We start from the raw sequence: 24,552 nt of genomic DNA on the forward strand, positions 1-24,552 counted from the left end.
GGAGCCTAAGCCTTATCGCATCGTTACACTACACCCCATACAACATTAAATTATCATCAAACCAAGAAGGAAAATTCATTTCTTACATTCTTTCTTAGGAAAGTATATTCAATATCGCTTAAAGTTGTTGTTTAAACGTAAATACGTTTTTCTCTTTTATTAAAGCTGTACATCGTTTAATCCTACTTATCGTCGCAAATTGTTCATTTTGCCCTTTATCATTAGTTCAAATTGAAAAAAAGGTCTGAATAACTTCATAATTGTAATTTTGTTTTGTTAATCGAATTGTTTCGATGATTGCCTGCTTCAAATAAAGCAATGATATTTAGTTTGTAAAATAAAATTAGAGAATTCTTAAACATTTGATTATAAAAAGAGTAAGAGTATAGAAAAATAAGCTGAGCTTGTTTTGTTTGTTTGTTCGTTTCGGTAAACTGAAGCTGCAAAATCATTGACCGTCGTCATTGAACTCGCAGGAAATCTGTTCATATCATACGACCGATAGCTGCCCGCTTGTTTTTGTTACTATCGTGGATGACGACGCACCGTCGTGTTGGGGGGGCTCGATCCTGTCTCCCCATTGGAGCTATTTTTGCTGCCAGTACCGGTTGCATTCGGAACGCACCCAAGGATGGCAGCAGAGTGTATCGTTCCGATTCTGTAGACCGGCGGGTCGAAGAACGATTCACCGGTGGAAGTAGCGCTGCCCGAAGCCGATTGCACGACGATTTGATTCCATACGCTCGGTGCGCTTGAACGGCTGGCAGTGGTGGAGGGGTTGCTATCGCGTCCGGTTGGTGTTAACGTTATTGTTGGCATTGTGGGCGTCAGCGGTGCCGTCGATATAGGTCTTCCCGGATTGCTATTGCTCACGCAAGTGGAGGCAAGTGTATAGCCAGCCAGCAACCTTCTCTACGGTTTCGGAAGTTGATGCGAGATATATCACAATGCGAATACGAACAAACCGAGTATGAAGAAATAAATGCGAAAAGGTGACGGTTAGAAGTAACTAAATTTGTTGCACACAACGCTAACACAACAGCTTACTGGCTTATACGTTTTGGGAAAGTATTAAGAAGGAAGGTGGTAGAAAATTGGCAACAAAAACTGAATACAAAAACAGCACCTGTTTCATTACAAAATAGATTAAATGCTTAGCACACCGTCACGTAACCCGTAGCATACGTAATAATTTCATAATCTGGGTATAACAAGGTCAAATTTAAAATTAAAAAAGAAATGGTGCTTGACAAAGCCGTGCTAATTTGTTACGGAATATAAACACAAGGTACCTCTGTACTAAATTCACCAGCCGGTGTATCGCGGGTAGCAATTGATGTAGGGCTAGTTTGTAGCTGCTTTCGTTGCGTTTGAGACGATCCCGTTGTTGCTGATGGTTTTGCACTACCACCACCATTCACGTTATTAGAATAGGGATGAGAGTCGAACCCGGTTGCGTGACTTTGGACCGAATGGATTCGGGGTGTAGTGTAAATGTTTGAACCCCCGGCAACATTATTAGCGCCCGGGCGAGCCACCATCGATGAGTTCGGTGCCATCCTCATACTTCCAGAGTGCGAAAAGTGCTGATCCTGATGCACGCCAGGCGTTGTTTTGATGGTCGTGGGGGAACTGGCTGGCATTCGTTGGCGTACCTGAACTTTAGCCTTTGAGGACGAAGGGTACGGGCTGACGAATGAACCACTTCCTTCCGGAGACCTTGGAACAGTGTTAATCTTCGTTCCTTTCTTCATCTGCTCGCAGGCAGGTTCGTGCTGGGGCCAGTGATCCATCTGGCACTTGTCCGAGCAGTAGGCCGTATTCCAACAGCAATAAAAATTTGCCTCGAGATGGCAGCTTCGGCACCACATGGCCTTTTTCGCCTTAGCCACGCTTCGAATTTTGTCAAGCCGCAAAGTTTCTATCTGATCTTTATGCTCTTTCTTTAGTCTTTCGATCGTCAGACTATGCTGTTGTCTGGTCTGCTCAAGCTCCAATGTTAGCTGAACAACCTTCGCTTTCAACAATCCGTCATCTGCTAGCTGCCGTAAGGTGTGCTCGAGCAAACCGCGAGATTTTTCGGCGACCTGTATATAATAATGAGAGACGAAGGAATGCAGATGAATACACGTACAAATGAAATGTTGGAAAAATGAAATACTCTACCTGACTAGCATAGTTATCGAGTAGTTCGGTAAACGATAGGTTGCTCTCAAGCTCTCCTTCTTGGGAACCACTCGGTTTGGGTTGCAAAGGCGGCAGGGTGCAATTTCGCTGTGAACCTTTTCTTTTCATATTCGATCTTACAGCAGCTGGAGATGGCTCTGGGGATCCTTCATCAATCACGATGACATCTTGATCCTCTGGGAGGGAGCTGCAGGCATTTGAATTGTTTACAGTTCCACAATTTCGGAGCATCAACCGAGGACTATTTACACTTCCAGTAGAGACAGTTGACTGTTGTGGCGCAGATGTTGCAGGCGCCAATTCAGTGGTCACCGATGGGACGCCCGATGCCGGCACGGAAACTGGCGACATACGAAACGGTTGTTTGTAGTTAGCAATATTTTGCACGTTTAGTGGCAATTCCTGATGCCTGAGGCCGGGAATCGCAGCGGATGCTGGTGCCACGCCAAGATGTTGCTTACTGCTGCTGGATACACTTTGTTGTATTAACGTTTGAGTTGGTTCCTTTACGGAAGCTCCTGTTGTCGGAATTGAAACTGGTGCCGCCATAGGGTGTTGTTTACTTAGGACTTCACTTTGCAGTACCGCGAATTGCTGCTTAGCAGGTTGAGTCGCCGCCACGGAAACTGATGCCAGTCGGGGCTGTTGGTTGTTGCTAGGCACGCTTTGCAGCCCCGTAGGAGGCGATTGAGTATCGATGGATTTTTCAAGGTTTGGCAACAGCACCATTGATGCTCTGACGACTGTTGTTTTTTGTTTGCTGGAAGGAAGCTGAATGTTGGTAGAGCTTGCCGGAACAACAGTACACGAGGTGGAAACTGGTATCTTTGAGGCCTCCTTGTTGCCAACCGTACCATTCGACGACGCAGTGCAATTATTGGTGAGACGGACAGCTTCCGCCGTAATATTTGGTACCAATATTATTGGCGAATTACTTTCCGGTACACTGGCCTTCGGAACGATGGTCATCATTGTGCTCGATTTGCCTATCGAGACCGGACCAACACTATTTCGGGCCACCCCAGGAAAAGATTTTCTCGCCTTTTGATTTTTGGAAATATTTTCCGATACGGGAGCAGGGCGACCTCGTTCATGCGTCTGTTGCACAGTGGCTGCGGAGATGCTTTCAGGGGAACCGCCAGATAGCGATGCCTTTTCATACTCGTCGTCAAGTTTTTCTACCTTTATCGGTATTGGGACGCAAGGTACTACTTCAGCATTGCTGGAATCTGGCGAAGGATTGCAGGCTTTATTACGTGTGGTTGTGGCAGTAGGTGGAATTTCTTTAGATACATTAGCTTCAAGCTGCTCGTTATTTTTACGAGGTAAAGGAGACTCGTTCAACCTGTTGTCATCTTGCTCAGGCGGGGTTTGGTTATCTGTTACCTCGGCGATATTAACATTACTGTCCGTCCCATTCGCATCCGAGCTGTTCTTTGCTTTGCTTTTGTTTTCCGCTGGGGAAACCATAACCGACTTGCGGCGCTTAGAGATGTTTTCCGTTGCCCAGTTTCCAGAATTGCGATGTATAACCAGCTTGCCAACCGATTCAGATTCCGAGGGGGATGGTTTTTGGAAGCATACACTCTTTCGTTTCTTTGCGACTTTTACATCGCTTTCTGTTTCCGGTACCACTTTTGCCTCATCATCATTCAGCATCGCCGCCTTCGACGCCCTGCGCGTGACGCGCTTTTGGTTTGGTTTGTTGGCAGAATCAGTAGAAGAAGATATATCCATCGATACTGTTCCAGTAGACGATGGTGATTCGCCAATTGATCCCTTCGATGTATGAGCAGTCATCTTTCCGTGGTTATTTACAATTTTTATCTTTATCATAGGTGCGTTGGATCTGTTTTCTTCAAATGCATTGGGAACCATCTCCTTCAAATGGTCGTCGATACGGGTGGGGTCCAAAGGAGTGCGGTATGGAGCATAATTAAACGACCCAAAACGTTTAATAAGGTTTTCGATATGCTCCCCTGCCTCAAATAAGCTCTCACTCAGTTGCTGTTTCTTTGCAGATTTCTGTGGATTAGGACTTTCTTTCGAAAACAGGTAGCAATCCTTCACCGACACCCAGGCACGGTCGTGTTCCCCGAAAAATCGTATATCCGCCTGATTGTTAGCGTTCACGCTCATCAGCTTTCCGGGCCAGTGCGGAAACCCCTTTAACTTGGCCCATACCAACAAGTGCGGGTTCTTGCAGGCTTCTTTAAACCATGTCGCCTGCTTTCTGTGAACATTCATATAACACTCACGACACGTTTCCATATTTACGATCTGTAATCTGCCAACTTTATACAACACCTTAGCCACACTTAATGTTTTAGAATTGTCTGCAATATAAAAGAGTACGTAACATATGAGAAGGTATGTATGAGATAATGGGAACATGATTTCTTCAGCACTTACCAGAACATATTGTTATGTTATGTACAATCCAGTTCAAGTCTGCCAAAAACTCTTCTGTTGTACTGTATTGTTTTGCCTTCAACTTGTTTGATATTTCCACTAAATCCATATGATGTGTTACTCGTTCATATGACTTAATCGCTGCCTTATCCAAAGGATTGAATAAACGGTTCTGTTTAGAATAAAACAATAGCGGCGAAAGAACATATCAATTGTCTACAACGATCTTCATCTTCAGTCATGTACTAGATTTAGCAGATTTAGTGGTATATTTTTCTCCCATGGAAAGCGCCAATCTTTTTTATAGTACCGTAGAAGCACCATGCTTGGCGCGGGTCCAAACTTGGCGCACTTTTTAGTATTTTCTTCGATATTAGACTATTTCCAAAACATTTCAGCCTAAAATATGTAGTCAAATATTTGTTTATGCTTGTACAATACATCCGCATCAAAACATGTTATAGAATGTATATTTAATTAAATGAAAAATTCCACCCACAAGTGCGCAATTTTTTTATTTTTATATTAATTTTGAAGCGAAAATATTTTGCGTCAAGTTTGGCTCCCAGGGTTCCTAATTATTCACCGTGGAGAATATGACTGTTCGCACTGCTAGATATTTTTGAATCATAGAAGGCTTTGATGAATGAGATTATAAAAGTTAGCGATGAGATAGTTTTATTTTCACGAGAGAAGCAAAAGTCCGTGGCAAAAAAGTTAAATTGTTTTTTAAATTGCTGTTGAAAAGTGTTTCTATTGTTTTAAGTTGAATTTTGAATAAAGCTGTTGAATTCAATGAACTACATCCATTTTGTTTTAAGTGCGCCAAGTAAGGAACATTGCAAAAACAATGCGCCAAGTTAGGAACATAACATAATGTGCCACACAAAGGGCTTCTGAAACATGAATAAATATTAATTTAAGAGTTTCTCACTTATTTTACTTGTATTCTATGGTAGTTAGGCTAGCGCTGCGCAAAACGTAGTATGATTTGACCGAACATTGATTTGGTTATTCAACTTTTTATGCAGAATTTCCTTAACTGCGCCAAATATGGTACATCTACGGTAGCGTTATATGCACAGCCTTTCACTAACCAACCGTAAAATCCCCCAGTGTACTTGGATAATCAAACGATACAAGCCTACTGTAAAGCATTTCATATAGCCAAACACTACACTGCTGGATTTGGCTGTTGGTGAGTAAAACATTCGCTATATGTACATATATCAACAATTTTTCTTTTATGAATGAGTAAATACAAAACTGACATTGAACCTGCACTGTAATCTAGACCATACTTTGCTGACCTGATATTTTAATAAAAAAGGTCACCAGCCAGCATAAAAGGGTTAGCATCTTTTGTTCAAAATAATATACATAATACTTTAGACAACAATCGTTGATTATGTAAAATTAGAAGATCAATGGAGCAACATAAAAGTTAAATATGAATTTTACTGGACAACATATCTAACAGCCATAAATGCTATCAATGAATAAACTGCACACATACTCAAACATACAATTACATTTCAACACTCCTACAGCAGCAGCATCTACTATACAGTTTTGGTGACGGCTAGTGAACCTACATAACCATAATGTTTAACGCGATAAAACAAAATGGCAGCCAACAGGATTGACAAAACTAGTACACATAAAAAAGTAACAGCGAAATGTTTAACTGGTACTTGTTTTTTGGTTAGGGCATGATTAGGCGGAAATTACATTGAAAACGTACTGTTGCTCATCCACAGCTTTACATTTGTTATCATGGAGTAAATAATAAAAGGATGTAATGATTTCTTTATAGCAACCTTAGCTAATAAACACCCCAGAGTATCAGGCTCAGTAGTGCAACTACAGGAACACATAACTAAACCCATCCATTATTAAATTCCTTATATATATGTGCAAGCTTACCGCTTCATGATTACACAACAGCATCTCTAGGACATACTGCAGGCAATCGTGCAAGTTAACGTAGCCTTCGGTAGGAAAAGGATTGGTTTCATGCGCCAATGACGATGATTTGCACTCCTGACAGGTCCAGTTGTCATCGTTGTACATCGGTCGTGTACAGCCTTGGTGAAAGCTGCGAATACAAGAGTTGCAGCCAACCAAACTTTCTCCTTTGCTTTGCTTACAACGGAAACAGAAGCGATCGTAGCCGGGCTGTAAGGAGATGGAGTCGAAACATGCATACGATTACATTATGAACACGAAGAAAAAGCTACCGTATTCAAAATCCTCAACCAATCGAGAAACACAAAATAATTACCTTCGGAGGTTCCGCTATTGGTCCAAAAGATTCGTCTAGCGGTTTTATGGACATTATTCCATCGCTACCGAATGATGATAAGCTATCATTCGCCGTCGTTGGCTGGTCATGGGAAGTGTCCTCTCCCACCGAATCGTCCATTGCTTCGGCACCTTTGTCGTGTAAGTTGTGTAAGAAACGCTGATGCTTTAATTTGAATTCTTCATTATCTGAACGCATACCAGTACGTCTATTAGTGACTCCGACTGTGGAGGGATCGTCCTCCGCGACGGAACATCGGCTCTGCAGCCGCTTTCGGTGTGCCACTGCAGGTGCAGCAGCAGGTGACACCTGTTTAGGCGCACTCGTGCAAGCTGGTGATGCGCTGTCGGAGCGACGTTTACGTAATTTTCCTTGCTGGGATGCGTCATCTAAATACCCCGCCAGAACTTTCGATTGGGATTGTGTATCTTTTAGAATTTTTATTTCCCTGGACACTTTTGTTGTCCCATCTGCCGAAGGGAAACTTTTATTCTGCACTTCGAAATCATCTTTACCAATGCTGCTAGTAAGGGCCGCTGGTTCTATCGGTTCCGGCTGTGCAATACTGCTTTCTTGCTGCGGTTGGTTTCCGGCAGTACCATGTTTTTCGCTTGCATCAGTACTCGGCACGATGTTTCTAACTTCTTTCACGGTAGGCTGAACATAAGTCTCGAAATTGTGTGTGCTCTGCCTGCGGAAATGTTTGGCCACATTCCTCATTTTTCCACCGGCAGCCACGTTCTCATCGATTAATTGATCAACATTGGCTAAATCAATCCTACGATCGTGTGTGCTCTTCCTTTTCGAAGATTCGGAAGTGGTATTCCTAGGTTTTTCTACGCTTTTCAACCCTCCATCGGTGGACCATTTTCTGATCACAATGGAATTTCGCTCCGCACTGTCCTGCGCGGTACCGGGTTTTGCAGCCACTTTGTATTGTATATTACTCATTTCACCCGTACCGAATGATTTTCGATAATCAGACTTGTCCGGAAGCTCCTCACTGGGTTTATATATGAACGTAGGATATTTAGACTTGGGTTTATGAGAGTCTTTTCTTATTTTCTGTACCATAGTACCGAAGTCAATGCCATTGAAAGGATTATCCGTTGCTTGAGCATCTTTGCTACTTGCTACTGCTGTATTTTTGACGTCTGCTGCGATCACACGATCGCGATCGGGAACGGCTTTGGGAGTCACATCTCCAGTTGTACTCGTACGGACGGCTAATACCGGCGCTGGCTGTGCAGTGGCCGTGCGGATCGCGTCTTGTCGGTCTGCAGACGCAGTTACTTTCACCCGCATTTCACCGGATGACATGCCCGGTCCAGGTGACAGCAAAGATGGGTTACAAGACGATTTTTCCGATGCTTCGTTTTACCTGCAAGATGGCAACAAGGAAATTGAATGAAACTTATTACCTAGAATTCACTGTTGATACCACGATTACTTTCTATGCAGTACTGCCAACACAGCGTGCTATTTTTTTTAGCGGGGCTCACTTTTCACTTTACTTCACAAAAAAGATACATCCAGAATTCATACATTCGCTTTTTTGTATCGAAACCTACGATTGGTGGTAGCCAATACAAACCTTGGCACTGGTTGAGAAACGCAGAAAATTAAAAATTTTACAGTCCACGGTGTACTAAGATGTCACTCGAACCTTCTGCTTCCTTCGAAGTTCACAAGAATAATGAAGCTCCGTTTGCTAAAATGCCAGCCGCAAACAACGTACAAGTGTATGTAGTGGTGACGGCTGAGTACGGCCTACAACAATTTCTTAGACACTGGTCACAGCTTTATACGGCCATTGACGGCGAAATCGAGTTTTTGTTTTACAAAATACCGGAACTAGAATCGTTTGAGCTGTCTAGTAAGTGGCACATATTAATATTCACTATATTTCACACGACTTTGTAGGAGATTGGATACGCGAATCCAACATTAAGTGCTGCTGCGTACAACTTTCCTTGTCCGTGAATCGGTATTGGTGTTGTTTTGACATTTCTCTACAGGTAGGGATGGGGGTAAAGGATAAAGCGAAAAGTCCAGGAGGACGTGCGGTAAAACGAAGATTACTTTTGGGCCCCGTTAAAAAAAAATAATATGGAGCATAGAGAGAAATCCATTCCAAAATATCCATACTTATGTAGTACATCCATTGCAAGCCAATAAAAAACAAAACAGTGGATTTACGCCATTTTGTTGTATGTCTTATTTATTGAATTTCCATTGAATTTATTTCGTTGTGTTGCATATAACAATTCTTCAGTAATCGTTACTTCTACCTTACACCTAAAAGAGATAAACGACATTTCATGTTATTCTAATGCGTACCGTATCGCCGCGGGAGTCTTTTAGCGAGCAGAATGTTATCCCTACTCTGCCGTTTAGTATAAGCATAGGCATGCGAACGAATAGATGGTATATGGAGTACTATACGAAGTCATACGACGATAATGATAATGAACAGAACTACAGAAATCCGAACCTATTACAATTTCACGGTGCTAACTCCTAACACTAATCCTGGTCCGGCTCAAGATCTGGCCGGGAGCGCAAACTCTCCTGACACTGTTCCACCACACCACGAAACTGGTCGGCGATGGCCTCGTTCTTGAAGCGAACTGCCAGCTTCTCCAGCTGACCTGGCGACTCGGCGTGATTCATTGCACCCCACATGAATGCCTTGGCAGAATTGTTCATTGGGGTGATGGCGAGCTCGGCTGTAATGGCATGATTCAGCACGAGCTTGTGGATCTGCTCACGCCGCAGCAGGAGCCGGTACGTGTTGCGTACAGGATGGTGTAGGACCTTCAACTCACCAACACCTTCCAGGGGGAGAGAGAAAGTGAGGTTAAACAAAGTTAAAGTGGGCTGGTGCATTAGAATAAAATAAATCGCTACAAACCTCGTTCTTTCCATTCCTTTGTATCTGAGTCGTACCGGTACAGCTTGGCACGATCTCCGAACAGTTTCGTCTCATCCTCTTCGCCCGTACGGACTTCGATCTCGTCGGGAAGCTGTATCACCGGGGCGTAGTACGGGTCGTAGTTTTCATCACCTGCTCCAGCACCATCCCCACCCACCGAGTCCTCCGCATTACCATTGTTACCGGTACCTTCGGCGCTGCTGTTTAATTTCGCCGCTGCCGAGCGTGAAAAGAAGTCCTCTTTCACCGTCAGTCCCACGAAGCCTCCTACGCCTGTTGGTTTGCTGTTACTACCGCCGGGCCCTGCGACAGCTTCATCTCCTTTCTTCATGAACCCACTGAAGTCCGGGCTGTTGCTCGCAAGGGACGCAAAGCTCACATTATCGTCCATTTTGAGCACCGGTGCTGCCTCAGTAGATTTCCCGAATGGAGATGGAGTGTTGGTCGTCAACGGAGATGCTGCGTTGGCCTGTTTAGCAAGGCCGCCGAACGTGAAACCACTGCCACCAAACACGGATGGTTGTTTCAGCGCGGAATCACCGAATCCGGTAACGCTACCAAAAAGACCTCCACCCGATGTGGTGCTGGTGGTGTTGGCCGGTGCGCCGGCAGTCGACGTTGGTGGAGTGGCAAAGATGTTCGGCCCACCAAAGATGTTAGTAGTGCTTCCGGTCGACCCAAAGCCGCCGCCACCGCCACCACTACCAAAGCTGACTGAACCGAACAGACTACCGCCACTCTGCGCCGGTTTCGCAGGTGAAGGCGTCGTTAGGGTTGCCTGTTGCAACAACGAAGTGACGGTAGTCGTGGAGGAGGGTTTGGACGTAACAACTTCGACCTTTTTCTCCCCGTCGTCCGTTGCTGTAGTACCAGCCGGAACGGTGGACGAAGGTGGCGAAACGAATGATGTTTTCGGAGTGGTGTTGAGTGACGCTGAAAAAATAGATCCACCACCACCTGCCGAAGACGAACCAACGCCAGTTGAGCCTAAAAGTAGTAATAAAGTAAAGTAGTAATAAAAAAAAAGTAGTATAAAAATACAGGTTTTTTGATTACAGCGTCTTTCATCTCACCTAGCAACCCCGGCAGTGTACGTTGAGCATCAAAAATGCTAGCCTACAGTATAAGTATTTGATGTTGAATCGTCAAACCTCTAAATTGCAACAAAAACGGATCAAGTAGACAATTCGTGGCTTACTAGGATCTACCAAAATGATAGTTGTCGTATGGATGTTTGTAGCAGACACGACCAGTCGAGGGATGCGGCAGGTAAAAGTAGGGAAAAATCACTTGCCGGTGGAAAATATACTTTTGCGAGGATTGTTGTGAATCGCGCTCGTTTTCTGATGCGAAAAAGCGATCATAACCTACCTTATCCTGTACCTTTCAACTGATCGTGTCTACTACAAACATCTATACGACATCTATCATTTTGGTAGATCCTAGAAAGCGATGAATTGTCTACTAAGCCGTTTGTGTTGCCATTTGGAGGATTGACGATTTAACATCAAATACTTTACAGTAGGCTAGTACTTTTGATTGTCTACGTACACTGGCGGGGTTGCTAGGTGAGTATAAAACGCTGTAACTCGATTCAACAGTCCGTAAAGAGACTGAACTTACTTCCAAATATTAACTTATTGTTGACGTTAGCCCCTCCCGACTGATCTGTGTTCGTGGTGGGGCTCTCACTGAAAATGGAACTGTTCGCCGGGGTAAACGGAGACGACGACGACTTCTGCTCGGATGACAAAAAGTTACTGGTAGCATTACTCGCAGCAAAAACTGGAGTCGTCTTAGTAGCTGCTCCGGATGAGAATCCAGCAAACAGTGCTCCTCCTCCTACTCCCACCGCAGCAGCTGTACCAGCGGCTGTAACCGTAGCCGGGTTATCTCCCGCGGTGGATGGTGTGCCAAAAGTAACTTGCTTCGGAACGAGCTTCGGAAGCGGTTTCACATCCTTGATATCGATCGGTAAGGGATCATCGTCGGCATCCGTCTCGCCTACGAGATTCCTGCCGTCCACAGTTGGAAACACATATGCATCCGGATCGCATCCGCGACATCCCACACAGGTTGTCGCGGGGCAGTCGAAGAAATTATCTGGTAGCTTTAGCTTCTGTGCCGTTTCGCGCTCATTCAGCGATATATCACTTAGCTTGGAAAAGTTCAGTTCGCCGGTTGCACCGCCGGGTGATGTGGTGGACGTGATCGTGGAATCGTGCAGTTCCGATGATTTAGCTCCGCCGCCACCGGTGGCTACCTGACTTGTGCTTGCGGTCAGCTTGCCACTCAGTGCATCAGTGATGGCATCGCGGAACTCTTGTGCGATATCGGTCGACTTGAAGCGCAGGCAGAAATTCATCAGCTCGAACGCACCCTCGGAGAAGTCGTTCGCTACAAACTGCCACGATTTATCGTCCTTCTTCGAGTAGCAAACGTCCTCGGTCAGCGCGTGATTCAGACAGATCTTTAGGACTTGCTCGCGGCGCATTACAACTCTACGAAAAAAAAGACAGCAACAATGAATCACATTTGACAAAAGCAAACAATGCGAACTTTGATTAAAAAAATGTGGAGAATTTCATACCTTAGTTTGCCCGTTTCTTTATGTTTCAAGATTTTTACATCTCCGATGCCACGTTCCTTCCACTCCGAGGATACGAACCGGTACAATTTGGCGCGATGTGCATATAAAATATCCTCGTCTTCTTCACCGGTTTTCACTTCGACCTATCATCCATTTGCGATAGCATTATATGAAAAATATTAGTTAGTTTGTTTAAAAAACAGCAGAGAGGTAATATGTTCACCAAAATCTTATTAACGAACATCATAAATAAGTATGTTCCATGCGCTCGCACTCAATAGCGGGTGCGCAAATTTGAGCAAATCGATTTTCCACTCGCCGACCGAAAAATACATTACAAAGGTTACTTTGTACTTCATGTAAACCTAGCATAATGCGTCCTATTATACATAAGGGAAGTATCATTGCCTACTGCATACAAGCCGTTAAACATTATAGTTTAACGTCTTTTATCCAAAACTACGTTCGAGGACTTGCCAGTGTGAGAACAGTTGAGTTGCGAAAATTTTAGATCTGTAACTAACGGCTTACCTTGTCCGGGAGTGGGATTACTGGGGCAAAGTAGGTGTTATTCTCCTCCTCCGTGACGCTGTTGTCACCGCCGGCGGCACCATCATCGTCGCCGGCGCCTCCCTCGGTGGCTACTCCTGGTCCGGTCGAACCCCCGCTCAATGTGCGTCCTGGCGATTTCGGTTTAAAAACAAACCCAAACGTTGCCTTCTCCGGCGGGTCTAGCTTGCTGATGGCATCTCCGCCACCGGAGGTTAGCTTCGAACCAAAGGATAGACCACCGGCCGGTGTGGGAAGTTCGAACTTAAACACGGGCTTAACAAGCCCTCCCTGGCCGAGACTGTCCGATGACTGAGATGCTGCTGGAGTAGCAGTCGCCGGCTTCATAGGACTACCGAATGTAAATCCACCAGTTCCCCCGAACGCCGGTGGTGGTTGTGGTGTAATAGATGCTGGAATTGAAGTAGGCACGGTGGATGCTGTTGAAGTGGTGGTGGTTGCCGTCGGTCCAGCTACCGCCGATGATGTTGCACCAAAAGTGAAGCCGCCTCCGGCGGTGAAATTAAACTTTGGCATAGTGTCGGCTGCTTTCAGCAGCCCAGCTACCGAAGCACCGGCCGGTGTGCCACCAGTATTGGCCGACTTTTTCGGTACAGTATCGTCTTTCGGAGCTTCGCAGCTGAGACAGTAGAGGGTGTCGGCTGCGTTTGACAGATAGCACCCGTTGCACGTCCATGCACCTGGTTTCGGTTTGAATTTATCGCCAAAGCCTACTCCTCCTCCTGCAGTACCAGTTCCAGTCTTTGCCGGAGTGGATGTTACCACCACCGGCGTCGCTGGTTTAACCGACTCATCCTTCTTAACGCCGAAGCTTGGTGTCGTACCGGCCGTGAGCGCCGTCGTTTGTGGCATACCGAACGTAAACTTACTGCCACCGTCGGCCGGTGGGACAAGACTACCAAACAGGCCTCCCGCGGGTTTCGATTTAGCCGCCAGGGTGGTACTGCTATCGTCCTTCTTTGAAGGATCCCGCGGTCCATCACACGCGAGGCACCGGCTAGCGTCGGCTTTGTTGTTCACGTAGCACTGGCTGCAATCCCAGCTGCCCGATTTCGGTTTGAACAGATCACCAAATCCAGCGCCACCAGCACCGGCAGTAGCCGCTTTCGTTGTTGCTGCTGCCTTCGGGGACAGTGTGTTCTGAACGGTAACCAGAAAACGATCACGTTCGTCGCCGGTCTTGAAGAACGCGGCAAACGTGATCGGACCCTTCGCCATCGGATAAGCGGCATCCTGTGCTACGGTCCAGGTACAACCATTCTTTTCGATCGCGCCGAATTTGGTTTCTGTGGCCAGGATCTGATTAAGGCAAACGGTGGGTAGCGGGGGCGGTTTGCGCAGTAGCAATCGTACCGTCGCCGCCGCCGCCGTCATCGAAGATGAGACGCAAGGAGCAAGGAGACGCAAATTTCCACTCGACACACCGCAGTCCGTCCACTCCTTAGCCTGTGGTTGATCTTTACGCTTCAAGCCAACGATGGAAACCTCGTGGGTGCATTTGAAATCCTTCTCCTCAAATCCTAGAGCACCGCCGCTGGTGTTTGTGTTCAATGAACCGAAGATGTTACCAAAGCTAGCCGGGGCTGCTGCTGTGCCGTCCGCCCCTTGCTGTGCCGCCTTGAAAGTGAATGAAGCGAACGGACTCGGTTTCCCGTCGGTCTGCTGCGTGGAGGAGGCGCCAGTCGGCTGCTCGCCGGTGGTTTTGGCAGGTGGTGTGTAGTTCTTCGCGAATGTAAACTCCCCGAACGGCTTCGAAGTCGAGGTCGGTGCCGCCTGAGGCGTGGTGGTGTTAGTCGTAGTGCTGCTGCTGCTGCCCTTGCCACCCGTCGACTTTGGAGTGCTGCTGAACGTAAAGCTCCCCGTTGTGGTTGGCGGTGGTGCCGAAGTGGTGTCTCCAGCGGATGAATCGCTTCCTCTCAGGCGGGCCACCTCATTGCGTGCCGCCACGAACGCCTCGTAGAACTGCTTCGCCAGATCGGCACTACCGAAGCGTGCGCAGAACGACTCCTTGCGCGGTTGCTCGTCGGCAAAGTCCATCGCCGCCCAGATGTAGCACTCGGGGCGCTTCTCCATCGGCTTGATGATCAGCTCCGGCGTGATGTAATGGTTGGCGCAGATCTTGTGCACCTGCTCACGCCGCATTACGATCCGATACTTGCTCGGATCCGCCTTCGAGCGCAGAATTTTCAGTTCACCCAGTCCGCGCTCCTTCCACTCGCGATCGACCAAACGGAGCAGCTTCGAGCGCCCGGTAAACATCTGCTCCTCGTCCTCCTCGCCCGTGCGCACCACAATCTCATCGGGCAGTGGAATGATCGGCTGGAAGTCGGGGCGCGGATCGTACTCGGGGGCACTGCCCGAAACGTTTCGCGCGTCATCATCGTCATCGCCATCGTCCGCACCACCGTCGGTTACCTTGGCGGCCGGCGAAGCGGACATCAGATTGGCGAAGAACGATGGAGACGAAACCGAGACGGAAGCAACCGGTTTAATTGCCGTCGGCGCGGTGGTGGCCGCCAGCGAAAACTGCGGCGTAGTGTTAGATGATGCCGCCGGTGAGATAGCTTCCACTGCCTTTGAAACGTTCATGCTGCCGCCGGTCGTGCCCTGACCAATGCTGCCTCCGGTGTTGCTATGCTTGATGTGCTGGGGAGGAATCGTAACGCTGTATGTCGGCTGTACGCCACCTGTACCGGAAGCGAACGTGGAGCTATTACCACTCGGTGGCGGCGGTAACGGATCGGAGCTAGTGATGACCACGTTCACCGGTGCTCCGCCTTTTACTTCGACCACTGGTGGTGGAAGGTGGTGCGCAGGAGCTGGAGCAGGAGCTGTCACACTACCGGCCGACACTGCCACACCACCACCACCGCCACCAATGCCGGACGGTGGAATGTTAAAAGTGTTGTTGTAGGTGTTGTTCCAGCTGCTCAACAAAGCGGGCGTTTGGAGCGACTGCTCGATCGAAAGGCCGCCCGCCTGTTTTTGCATTGGCGTAGTATTATTGGTCGTACTGGGAGCCGCAGCTAGCATCGCCGGTGCTCCGGGGGGTGCAACTGGCGGTGGTGGAACCTGCTGTGGCTGGTACACAGGATTATGATAACCTCCGGCGGTTGCCGCCGGAGAACCAGCTGCAGCCACAAGCAGACTGTCCGGATGCTGGTACGCTGCTTGGTGCATCGGTGATGCTCCCATCGGTCCCATCGGGTGACCGCGTGATGCTAGAATCTGCACCTGTTGATGTGGGGACGACGCGACTTGAGACAAGTAGTTCGGGTAAGCGTTCGCGTACAGGGCATGATAGGGCGTTTGCTGAGGTGGCAGACGACCAACGGTGGCTGCCTGATGATAAGCGGCAGCAGCTGCTGCTGCGGCCGCGTTATTTTGGAACTCGTCCATGAGATACATGTCGTTCATGGCCTGCATAGCGGCGGCCGTTGCGGCGGCAGACACTGTCGATGGCTCATCGATGACTGGCGCTGCGCCACTCGAACTAGTTCCGCCACCGACGGAAGTTCCACCGACCTTTTCGGCAGGTTTTCTATAGATGTTCTCCTCGATCTTCACTAACCGATCCTGCATATCGCCAACATCGTTACGAATTCCCAGCACATCCTCCTTCACGAACGTGAGTGTTTCCATCATCTGTCTTATGAGTGACTCTAGTTCGTTCGTCTTCGCTAAACAAACCGTAGCAGCCGCAGTCGCAGCAGCAGTGGCTGTATCGCGATCAGCATGACCGGACATTGCGCCAGCGCCACCGGCTCCACCGCCGGCTATCATTGGGTTTGTCAACGAAGAGGTAAACGATTGGAACTGATCGCTATCGTCCCCACCGCCCCCGTTGGCGGAAGTGTTAAGACTTCCATCCAGCGAATCGTTCAACGATGACAGTCGCTTCAGCTCGTTCTGTACTACAAAGTTCAGCGGGTGGTTGCGATCGATGTACGGCAACTCCAAGTAGCGCTGCGTCTGCCGGATGCACTCGCGGGCCCGCTCCGAGTAGAACTTCTTCGCCTTCAGCGGCGTCTTGTTCGATTCATCTAGCTTACGGAACGCTTCGGCGCGGAAGTACGCTGCAAACGGCAGCGGTATGCCACCAAAGTCCTGCGTGAACTCTTCGTACCGACCGTGCTTGAAGTACACGCTCGCAAGAAACGTTATGGCTGTCTCTGCTAGCTTCACTGTCTCATGCTGGCAATCGTATGACTCGATGCCATACTTGAAGAACATCCCAGGACCGGTACCGAGGCTAGACGATTCGCTGCGGATCTTCCAGAGCAGCACACCCGCACGGTAGACGGCCTCGGCCCGACACTCAACATAGCGTCGCTCTTCCGCCGTAATCAGCGTACTTCCGGACGCGCGCTTCGCGAGAACCTGACCGAGCTTCAGCAACACGATCACATCGCACAACGGTGCACCAGTGCCGCGGATCGCTTGTAGACCATGCTGCAGCAGCTGCCTCTGTTCCGCCACGCTGGCCGCCGCATCCTTCGCCGTGCTGCTCCGAATCAGATGATAGGCCGTGCTCCACCAGTCGATCTTGTTGTCTTCGCATAGCAGCGGGATAAGGTTGGCGGCCGGAAGCAACGATGGACGACCTTGCTGCTGATGATGCAGATGTTGCCGCGCACCGTCCAAGTTGCTCTGTGCCACCAGAATTGCGCAGTAGAGGAACGAGTCCATGTCGAGCTGGTTCAGCGTCTCCAGGTTGCAGTTCTCGAGGTTGTTGGTGGAAAAGTTCAGCCGCGGGAAGGCTTTGCAGCGTAACTCGGACAGGTTTTCGGTGCCCATGACGAGCCCGAGGTAGACCAAGTACGGAAGCGACGAAGGGTACAGTGGTTGTGCCAGCTCTAGATATAGATCGAGTTGTTCGCGTTTCGGCAGCACATACTGCGGTTCGCCGAAGGCAGTTCCATCCTGGACGAAATAGGACGCCGATGAGGCCTTTGCCGACGGGTCGCCGGAGGGGTAGAGCGAGCGAAACACCTGCTTGCGCCATCCGGGATCGGAGCATAGTTGACGAACCTACAAAGTAATACTAATAATAAATACCAGGATACCGTAGGTTCAGTTTTTCATACGAGTATACCTGATTAATGAGATCATCAGCTGTTGTCCAAACCTTGGACTCGGTGACGCTCTGAATCTGAGCAAGCACTGACACGTCAACGCTTTCTTCAACGCACGACAGCACGGTACTGCCGGCCTGGCAGCACCGAAATGCGGCCTGTTTATTCCAGAATGCCATGACGTGACGTGTCGACTCATTGCTCTGCTTCAACCACTGCTCGTCCGGGTCCGGTACACCGCACTGGTATGCCAACAATAGCAGCGCCAGACATTTCTTCGTGGTATCCCGAGAGCGGCCCACATTAGTCCCGGTCTGATCCTGTGTTGAGCCTTTGAACAGCAACGATGCTGAATACAGCAACAGCTGGCCGCGATAGTGACGCAGATACTCGTGCGCCATCTGCTTCTGCGGAGCCGCATTGCGGCCCTTCTCAGCTACCTGTCGAAGCGTCTGGTCCAGTTCGTAAAGTTTGTGAGCCACCTCCTTCATGTTGCTACGTTTGATAGTTTCCATCGTGGAATCGGCCAGCAGATTAAGGTAGATCTGCCGATCAAGCACGATCGCCTGCAGAAGATAGTAATTCCAGTGTTTCTGTTGGCCCGCTGGCGACTCGGTGTACTTGGCCAGCAGGTTGGCCACACCGTTCGTCCACTCGATCGACTGCAGGAACGAATCGGAAAATTTCATCTCCAGCTCGAAACAATACTTGAACGCTTCATCCAGCTTTTTCTCATCGATAAAGTAGTCCACCAACCGGACGCGCAGGGATGGATCGAGCGGGCGCGCAATGATCTCCTTCAAAATGATATCCTTCACCATCTTCTTGTCCGTGGTGGCATCCTTGTTGGCGACCTTTAGCTTCAGGTTGAGCACCGCCTCATGGTTGATGCGTTCGGATTCCGCTAGATCGCACCAGTGTTTCGCTTTCGACAAATTCTTGCTTAAATTTTCGTCCATCAGAAGCAGCTTACAAACCTCCGTAATCAGCCCTGTTTGCTTGGAGTCCAGCTGCAGGGAACGCTGATACGACGTGATGGCCCGGTCAAACTTTCGCTGTTTCTCGTAGCACTGGCCGAGCAATTTGTGTGCTGAAGCGCTGTCCTCCTGCACCGACAGATAGCACGACAACCAGTGCTCTGCGCTGGCAAATTCGTTCAACCTAAAATACTGCCGGGCGATAGCAAGACCCCGTAGGTAGCGCTATAATTAAAAAAAAAAACAATAAACAGGTCAATAAACAATATTATACTGTTGTCTCGATTTAAGAATTATTTTTCCTAATCAAAATGAACAGAAAATGGACATTTATCGCTCTGGGGAGGATCAATACCTCACGCAATGAATCCTAACCTCAACCTTAAACTCGAGACAAATACCGATACTGCTCGTCTCATCACGATTTGGACAAAGACAAGAAACACGAGAGATCCTATTCTGCTTAAAAATGCCCGTATTTTCTTATCGTAAACATCTTGCATTTTACGGGATACCTTAACCACAGAATAAAATTGACAAAAAAATAACCTTCTAGAAACATCATTGTGCCAAGTACAGTACTTCTCCAGACGACGCTCGTCACCCGTTTTTCCATCTTACCTCATTTTCCGGCAGCTTATTGAGCGATGTTTTAACGTGTCGATCGATATCTTTCTTAGACGAGAACATTTTACAACCAATTAATTGTGGTCAACAGTAAAATTAACATCAAACTGGGGGAAAAATATATCCACCCCGCGAGTAGCACGACGCAAATCGATCGCAGCGACAGATGATGCTACTTTTGTGTGCAAAGTCCGTTCTAAGTTGATTATTACACTCCAAGCACATCAAAATGATCGCAAGTTGTTCAGTTTCGGCAGAATACCCCACGTTTCTACGCTTCACGATTTTGCAAAATAATTCCACGAATCAAGGCTTCCTTTACTTCCCTCAGCGGCTATTGAAAGTTTGCGAAGTTCGGCGCGAAGAACCGGTGGTAGTTGCGACTGGCAAACGGCGGAACGAGCTGTCGCTCCCGGTGAAAATGTAGCGCATCTTGCATGTGTCATGCTAACTGCTAACGAATTTAAAATGTATGACCTGTTTTTACCTTTAAGTGGTTCATACAAGGCACCTTAATATGTATGCATTAGTTTATCTGAAAGATTCTCATCAATTTTGTATGATAAGGTAATTTTTTCACTCTTCTCGTGAAAATCGTACGAAATTATAAGGGCGTTTTTCGATTTACCCTCAATGACAGATGATAAGAATTTGACAGTTAACCATACCTGCTACTTCAGTAGCAGAAAAGGGTTTTTCTTTGCTCGTTCAATCTCATTCGTTGCTGCAGTTTTTAATGAAACTAACTTATTTTGTGGCTCAATCAAAGGAATAAGATAGTTCATCGGTTTGTTACTATTTTTTTTATGTTCAAACAAAAGAAAAAAGTGGATTCTCTAGTTTCCTAGCTGCAGTTTGCCTCGAGTGGACAGTACTTGATGTGAATGCGTATCAGTGTGTACGTTTGTTCGATTCAGTCATCATTGTCCAGGAAAAAATCAAATATTGGTTTTCAAGTCCAAGAAAAGCACTCCACACAAAGCTAGAAGATGTAAAAGTACACAAAACTTCCTTCCACGTTTGAGGACGCTCTGTCCAAAACGGAACGGTTGAGCGGCTTCCAACGCTGTTATCAAAAAGCCGTCCAAGCGAAGGTTCAAGGTAATGCAAGACTAGCTCGTTCAGTTAGAGGCGCGATAGGATGGATGCCATAAATAAGAAATATGCGCTGCGAGACCGAGCCGAATTATCCGCTGCCGTTAGGCAGCCTTTGCGTAACAACACTCGCATCAAGGTATGGTTTCCAAGCAACGCAGTATTTGTTTGCTACTCCTAGCTATCTTCTAATCGATTGTTTTCTAGTTCACCTGCTTCGATTGCTCACCGAAATACTTTGTCTTTGGGGCCAACTCCGGCAGCTTATACCTATACGATCGAATTACGACCAACTTTTTGGCGATCTTTCCCAGCCAGCTGGGCGCCATTGGAAAGGTATCGATTTCACACAATGAAAAGCAGATAGCGGTAGGTAATCAAAGCGGGTCGATTGGCGTGCTGCTTGAACTGGAACCACCGAGTGTGAAGGAGATACTCAGCACGGACCTGACACCATCTGGGGATAACGATGGTCGGCCGACGCCGGATAAGGTAGTCGCCTTTGTGACGAGTTTTTGCTGGACGGAAGACGACAAGGAGCTGTATTGTGGTGACTCGAGGGGTATTGTGTCACTTATACAGTTCTCACTTTTCATGGTAAATATGGTGATAAGATTCTTTGCGCATATAGAGCTATGACATTCATTAGGGTTTTTTCTTAACACAGGGTCGCAACATTCTCAACATAACCCTGCATCCCGTGCTGCTGCTTGAAAATCGGATAGTACAAATTGATCGCTACAAAGACTTGTTACTCGTGTCGACGCTCTCCAAATGCGTGCTTTGCAATACCGCTAGAGAAGAGTTCAAACAGGTATTGATTGGGAAATTTATCGTAAGTGTATGCTATAGCTTAACTATTGTAATTGTCGTTTATTTAGATTGGTAATCGACCAAGAGAGGGTCAGTATGGAGCCTCGTTTGTTATCGCACAACCGAACAATGGTCCAACGCCACCATCACCACCACTGATGATCGTCGATGAGGAAGACGTTCGGATATTCTGCTCTCGCCCCGGTAGTCGCCTCTGGGAGGCTGATCTCGAGGGCAACGTCATACGAACCCATCAATTCAAGCAAGCCGCCGCCAATCGTCGTCATCGTCAGTTGCAATGTTTGCAGGAGTCGGAGCTAGATTTAGGTCCATCGGTACCATCAGACGGAACGATGATGGTCGTTCCGTTTCAGGTACTTTATTCCATACGCCGTCAGTTGCTGCTCGTACACGATCGCTGCCATCTGCTTATCATCGATCCAGTACACTCGAAAATCGTACTGCGTACGGATGAATTTACCGACATCACGCACGTGGCCGTGGTAGATGAATGGATCTATTTGCTTTCTGGAGAAAATCGTCTTTTCCAGCTTCGCGTTGAAATTGAGGGAGAAGACGAAACCTCTACGGTCACTCCTTCTTCGGGTTCGCCAAAATCTTCGCCACTACCGACCACTGCACTTGATGGTCGAAAGCAAAAGCAGCAAGGTGTTTATATTTTAGATAATATGCTTAATAATAACAGCGGAAAACAGCAGCAGCTGAATGGAAAAGAGAGTCCATTGCTCCTTTCGACCGAAGCCACTATAAAGGAAGCACTTGTGTCCGTTGTCCGGGGCAAGTATGGAAGAAACATAAAGCAAATGTTCATGGGTTTCGAGCAACAGCAACTGAATGCGCAAAATACCCTCCTCGGTGGTGGTCCGGAGCGGCCAAAAACACTTAATTTAACGAAAATCTACGCACCCAGCAATAACAACGGATTTGCCAGTGCCAACGGGAACGGATTGCTGGCAGAGTTTGGTATCGAAGCAGCAGTGGAGGAAGAGTTTCCAGAAGATGAGAATGAAATTGTGGAAGATCTGGTACGGACGCGCACGGGACAAACGTTTGCCGCGCCTAATGGTTCAAAGGTACAAATGAAGAAGAAATTTTCAACATCCCTGCTGGATGGATACGAAACGTCCGAGGATGACGCAACCGTTCGAAACCTGTATCTCATCTACCGATCATCGATCATTAGTAATCTCAACTTTGCCGACCGGTATGCAAAGATCTTCGACGACTACGACACAGAAACTATTGTGCGTTTGCTAGGTAAGCTGGAAACGGTGATGGAAGAGAACGAAGAACCGAATGCCCGGCTCAAGTGTGTGCGGATTTACTTCGCATATTTGAAACCGGAACTTCTGTGGGAAATCGACGACGCGTCGAGGCAATTCATAAAGGACTGTTTTATCGTGTGCAACACGACGGAAGCAAACGATCGATCAGTTCTGAATCGTTTGGAGCGTTGTTCCGAATGTGGATTCTATTTACAGGCAACCGAAACGTGTCACTATCGGGACATCGGTGTCAGCTTGATGCAATACTACTGGTCACGCAAAGAATATGCGCAATGTTTTGCAATGGTTAAACAAGTACCGTACCTCTGGCGAACGGTTACACGGTACTATATACAGGATCGACGCGAGGATAAGGTGGTAGCGTGCGTCTGGAATCTGGCTGATCATGAACTGTTCGAGCGTGCTGCGGCAGAAATTCCCTTCACTATTTATCACTGGAAGCAGCTATTTGAATTTGTCCTTTCGTACGAACAGAGCAATGAAATGATCTGTTTGAACTGTGATAAACTGTGCCCTATCGGTAGACTAGGGTCTAAGCTCAATAATCACGACAATAGATCAGACGAGGACAATCTTAATGAAGCGGGAACAAAAGCTGAACGCAACTTCCGCCAATGGAACTACCTGCTTAACGTTGCTATCGAGCATGTGGAGTCCAGCTCCCCAACACAACTTTTACGCCTGCTGCGCAGTTTTGCTGACAACATTCCAAAAGGCGTGATCAGTCCCAGTTTCTACATTCGATGTTTGCTGCTAGAAGCAAAGTAAGATAGATGAAGTAGGCGCGTCTAGTTGATGGTAGAAGAAGAAATGTGTGTGTACACGTAACGCTGGCGTTATTTGCACCGTTTTGGCGGAAAAAACATGCTGCTTGCCGCCCCGAAAATCCGGGATCATCGCTTTTGGTTCAATGTTTGTTAGATGTTTGTGACGCTGATGCAAGAGAATGCTTTTGTGAACGTTGCCTTGTAGGGCTGCCTGTATGATCGAGACGGAGGCAAGGGATACTATAAGGCAATCATAGTTTATTCACCACTACCACAAGATTATAATGCCAAATGTTGGATTAAAAACAGAATCGAAAAATAAACGAGATATCATTTATATTTTCTAGCAAAACATAACTTGACTTAAACCATATCACCGTCAAGAAATTGCCTTCTCTTTGTCTAGTGATTGCTACCGGTCGGTTTCGGATCCGTCGTCGGAGGACTTGTTTCCTCCCACGGCCGTGGTCCACGAACATTTTCCCACTGATCGATGTCTAGTTGTTTGATCTTTTCATACTCTCCCTCTAGGGTGACCTCTTCCGTGCGTTTCATATTTATGCCGTACTTTTCTGCCTCCTGCCGGGTGAGGGAACCTTTTTTGGAGAACGTGTACCTGCATAGGAAAACGAGATCGAGATGCATGTGATAAGAAAGCCCCGTTTTCTATCGGCGCTCTTACTTACCTGAGCTGTGCAAACTGTTGCAGTCCGAAAGACCCGCCTACCATTAGAAGCAAAAATGGTACGCCATATCGGAATGATTTTCGTTTGCTATAGTAGATAAATTTCTGTTGCAGGCTGTTCATTTTATCTGTGCAAAATATGAGATCTGTTTTTCTTCGCCGCTGTTTTGTAATCAATCGACAGGCTGATTTTTGGCGTTTAAAAAT

At 47.4% G+C, this 24,552-nt stretch overlaps 4 protein-coding genes across 4 annotated transcripts; 1 reads left to right on the forward strand and 3 right to left on the reverse strand.

Annotated features, from left to right (window-relative positions):
• Positions 1–74: 74 nt before the first annotated feature.
• LOC131258616 (MYND-type zinc finger-containing chromatin reader Zmynd8) lies at positions 75–8,582 on the reverse strand. The gene is made up of 7 exons (XM_058259971.1): positions 8,355–8,582; positions 6,884–8,285; positions 6,526–6,777; positions 4,600–4,771; positions 2,167–4,523; positions 1,293–2,087; positions 75–912 (listed from the first exon to the last, which is right to left on the reverse strand). Exons 2-7 carry the CDS (start codon positions 8,222–8,224, stop codon positions 526–528), a joined length of 5,304 nt encoding a protein of 1,767 aa, XP_058115954.1. The 5' UTR covers positions 8,225–8,285; positions 8,355–8,582; the 3' UTR covers positions 75–525.
• Positions 8,583–9,108: 526 nt separating this feature from the next.
• LOC131269489 (E3 SUMO-protein ligase RanBP2) lies at positions 9,109–20,030 on the reverse strand. Its single transcript, XM_058271868.1, has 7 exons — positions 19,673–20,030; positions 18,095–19,276; positions 12,961–18,030; positions 12,430–12,572; positions 11,463–12,340; positions 9,819–10,826; positions 9,109–9,738 (listed from the first exon to the last, which is right to left on the reverse strand). Exons 1-7 carry the CDS (start codon positions 19,739–19,741, stop codon positions 9,431–9,433), a joined length of 8,658 nt encoding a protein of 2,885 aa, XP_058127851.1. The 5' UTR covers positions 19,742–20,030; the 3' UTR covers positions 9,109–9,430.
• Positions 20,031–20,427: 397 nt separating this feature from the next.
• Positions 20,428–23,664, forward strand: LOC131260821 (BLOC-2 complex member HPS5 homolog). Its single transcript, XM_058262649.1, has 4 exons — positions 20,428–20,912; positions 20,981–21,370; positions 21,441–21,587; positions 21,655–23,664. Exons 1-4 carry the CDS (start codon positions 20,820–20,822, stop codon positions 23,659–23,661), a joined length of 2,637 nt encoding a protein of 878 aa, XP_058118632.1. The 5' UTR covers positions 20,428–20,819; the 3' UTR covers positions 23,662–23,664.
• An 8-nt stretch (positions 23,665–23,672) lies between these two features.
• LOC131260822 (cytochrome c oxidase assembly protein COX16 homolog, mitochondrial) lies at positions 23,673–24,519 on the reverse strand. Its single transcript, XM_058262651.1, has 2 exons — positions 24,347–24,519; positions 23,673–24,276 (listed from the first exon to the last, which is right to left on the reverse strand). Exons 1-2 carry the CDS (start codon positions 24,466–24,468, stop codon positions 24,063–24,065), a joined length of 336 nt encoding a protein of 111 aa, XP_058118634.1. The 5' UTR covers positions 24,469–24,519; the 3' UTR covers positions 23,673–24,062.
• Between the last annotated feature and the right edge of the window lie 33 nt (positions 24,520–24,552).

Source organism: Anopheles coustani, chromosome 3, assembly GCF_943734705.1.
Source record: "Anopheles coustani chromosome 3, idAnoCousDA_361_x.2, whole genome shotgun sequence".
NCBI classification, from domain to species: domain Eukaryota; kingdom Metazoa; phylum Arthropoda; class Insecta; order Diptera; family Culicidae; genus Anopheles; species Anopheles coustani.

Excerpts from the sequence above, each read along its gene's own strand:
- LOC131258616 (XM_058259971.1), bottom strand. The coding sequence starts at position 8,224 with ATGTCATCCGGTGAAATGCGGGTGAAAGTAACTGCGTCTGCAGACCGA. Across the intron at positions 4,772-6,525 it reads TGTTGTGTAATCATGAAGCG|AACCGTTTATTCAATCCTTT; the intron begins GTAAGCTTGCAC and ends TATTCTAAACAG. Across the intron at positions 913-1,292 it reads CTGGTGAATTTAGTACAGAG|AGAAGGTTGCTGGCTGGCTA; the intron begins GTACCTTGTGTT and ends CCGAAACCGTAG.
- LOC131260822 (XM_058262651.1), bottom strand. The coding sequence starts at position 24,468 with ATGAACAGCCTGCAACAGAAATTTATCTACTATAGCAAACGAAAATCA. Across the intron at positions 24,277-24,346 it reads CAACAGTTTGCACAGCTCAG|GTACACGTTCTCCAAAAAAG; the intron begins GTAAGTAAGAGC and ends TTTCCTATGCAG.
- LOC131260821 (XM_058262649.1), top strand. The coding sequence starts at position 20,820 with ATGGATGCCATAAATAAGAAATATGCGCTGCGAGACCGAGCCGAATTA. Across the intron at positions 21,371-21,440 it reads TACAGTTCTCACTTTTCATG|GGTCGCAACATTCTCAACAT; the intron begins GTAAATATGGTG and ends TTCTTAACACAG. Across the intron at positions 21,588-21,654 it reads CTAGAGAAGAGTTCAAACAG|ATTGGTAATCGACCAAGAGA; the intron begins GTATTGATTGGG and ends TCGTTTATTTAG.
- LOC131269489 (XM_058271868.1), bottom strand. The coding sequence starts at position 19,741 with ATGTTCTCGTCTAAGAAAGATATCGATCGACACGTTAAAACATCGCTC. Across the intron at positions 12,573-12,960 it reads TAATCCCACTCCCGGACAAG|GTCGAAGTGAAAACCGGTGA; the intron begins GTAAGCCGTTAG and ends AATGGATGATAG. Across the intron at positions 10,827-11,462 it reads CAATAAGTTAATATTTGGAA|GCTCAACTGGCGTTGGTTCG; the intron begins GTAAGTTCAGTC and ends TACTACTTTTAG.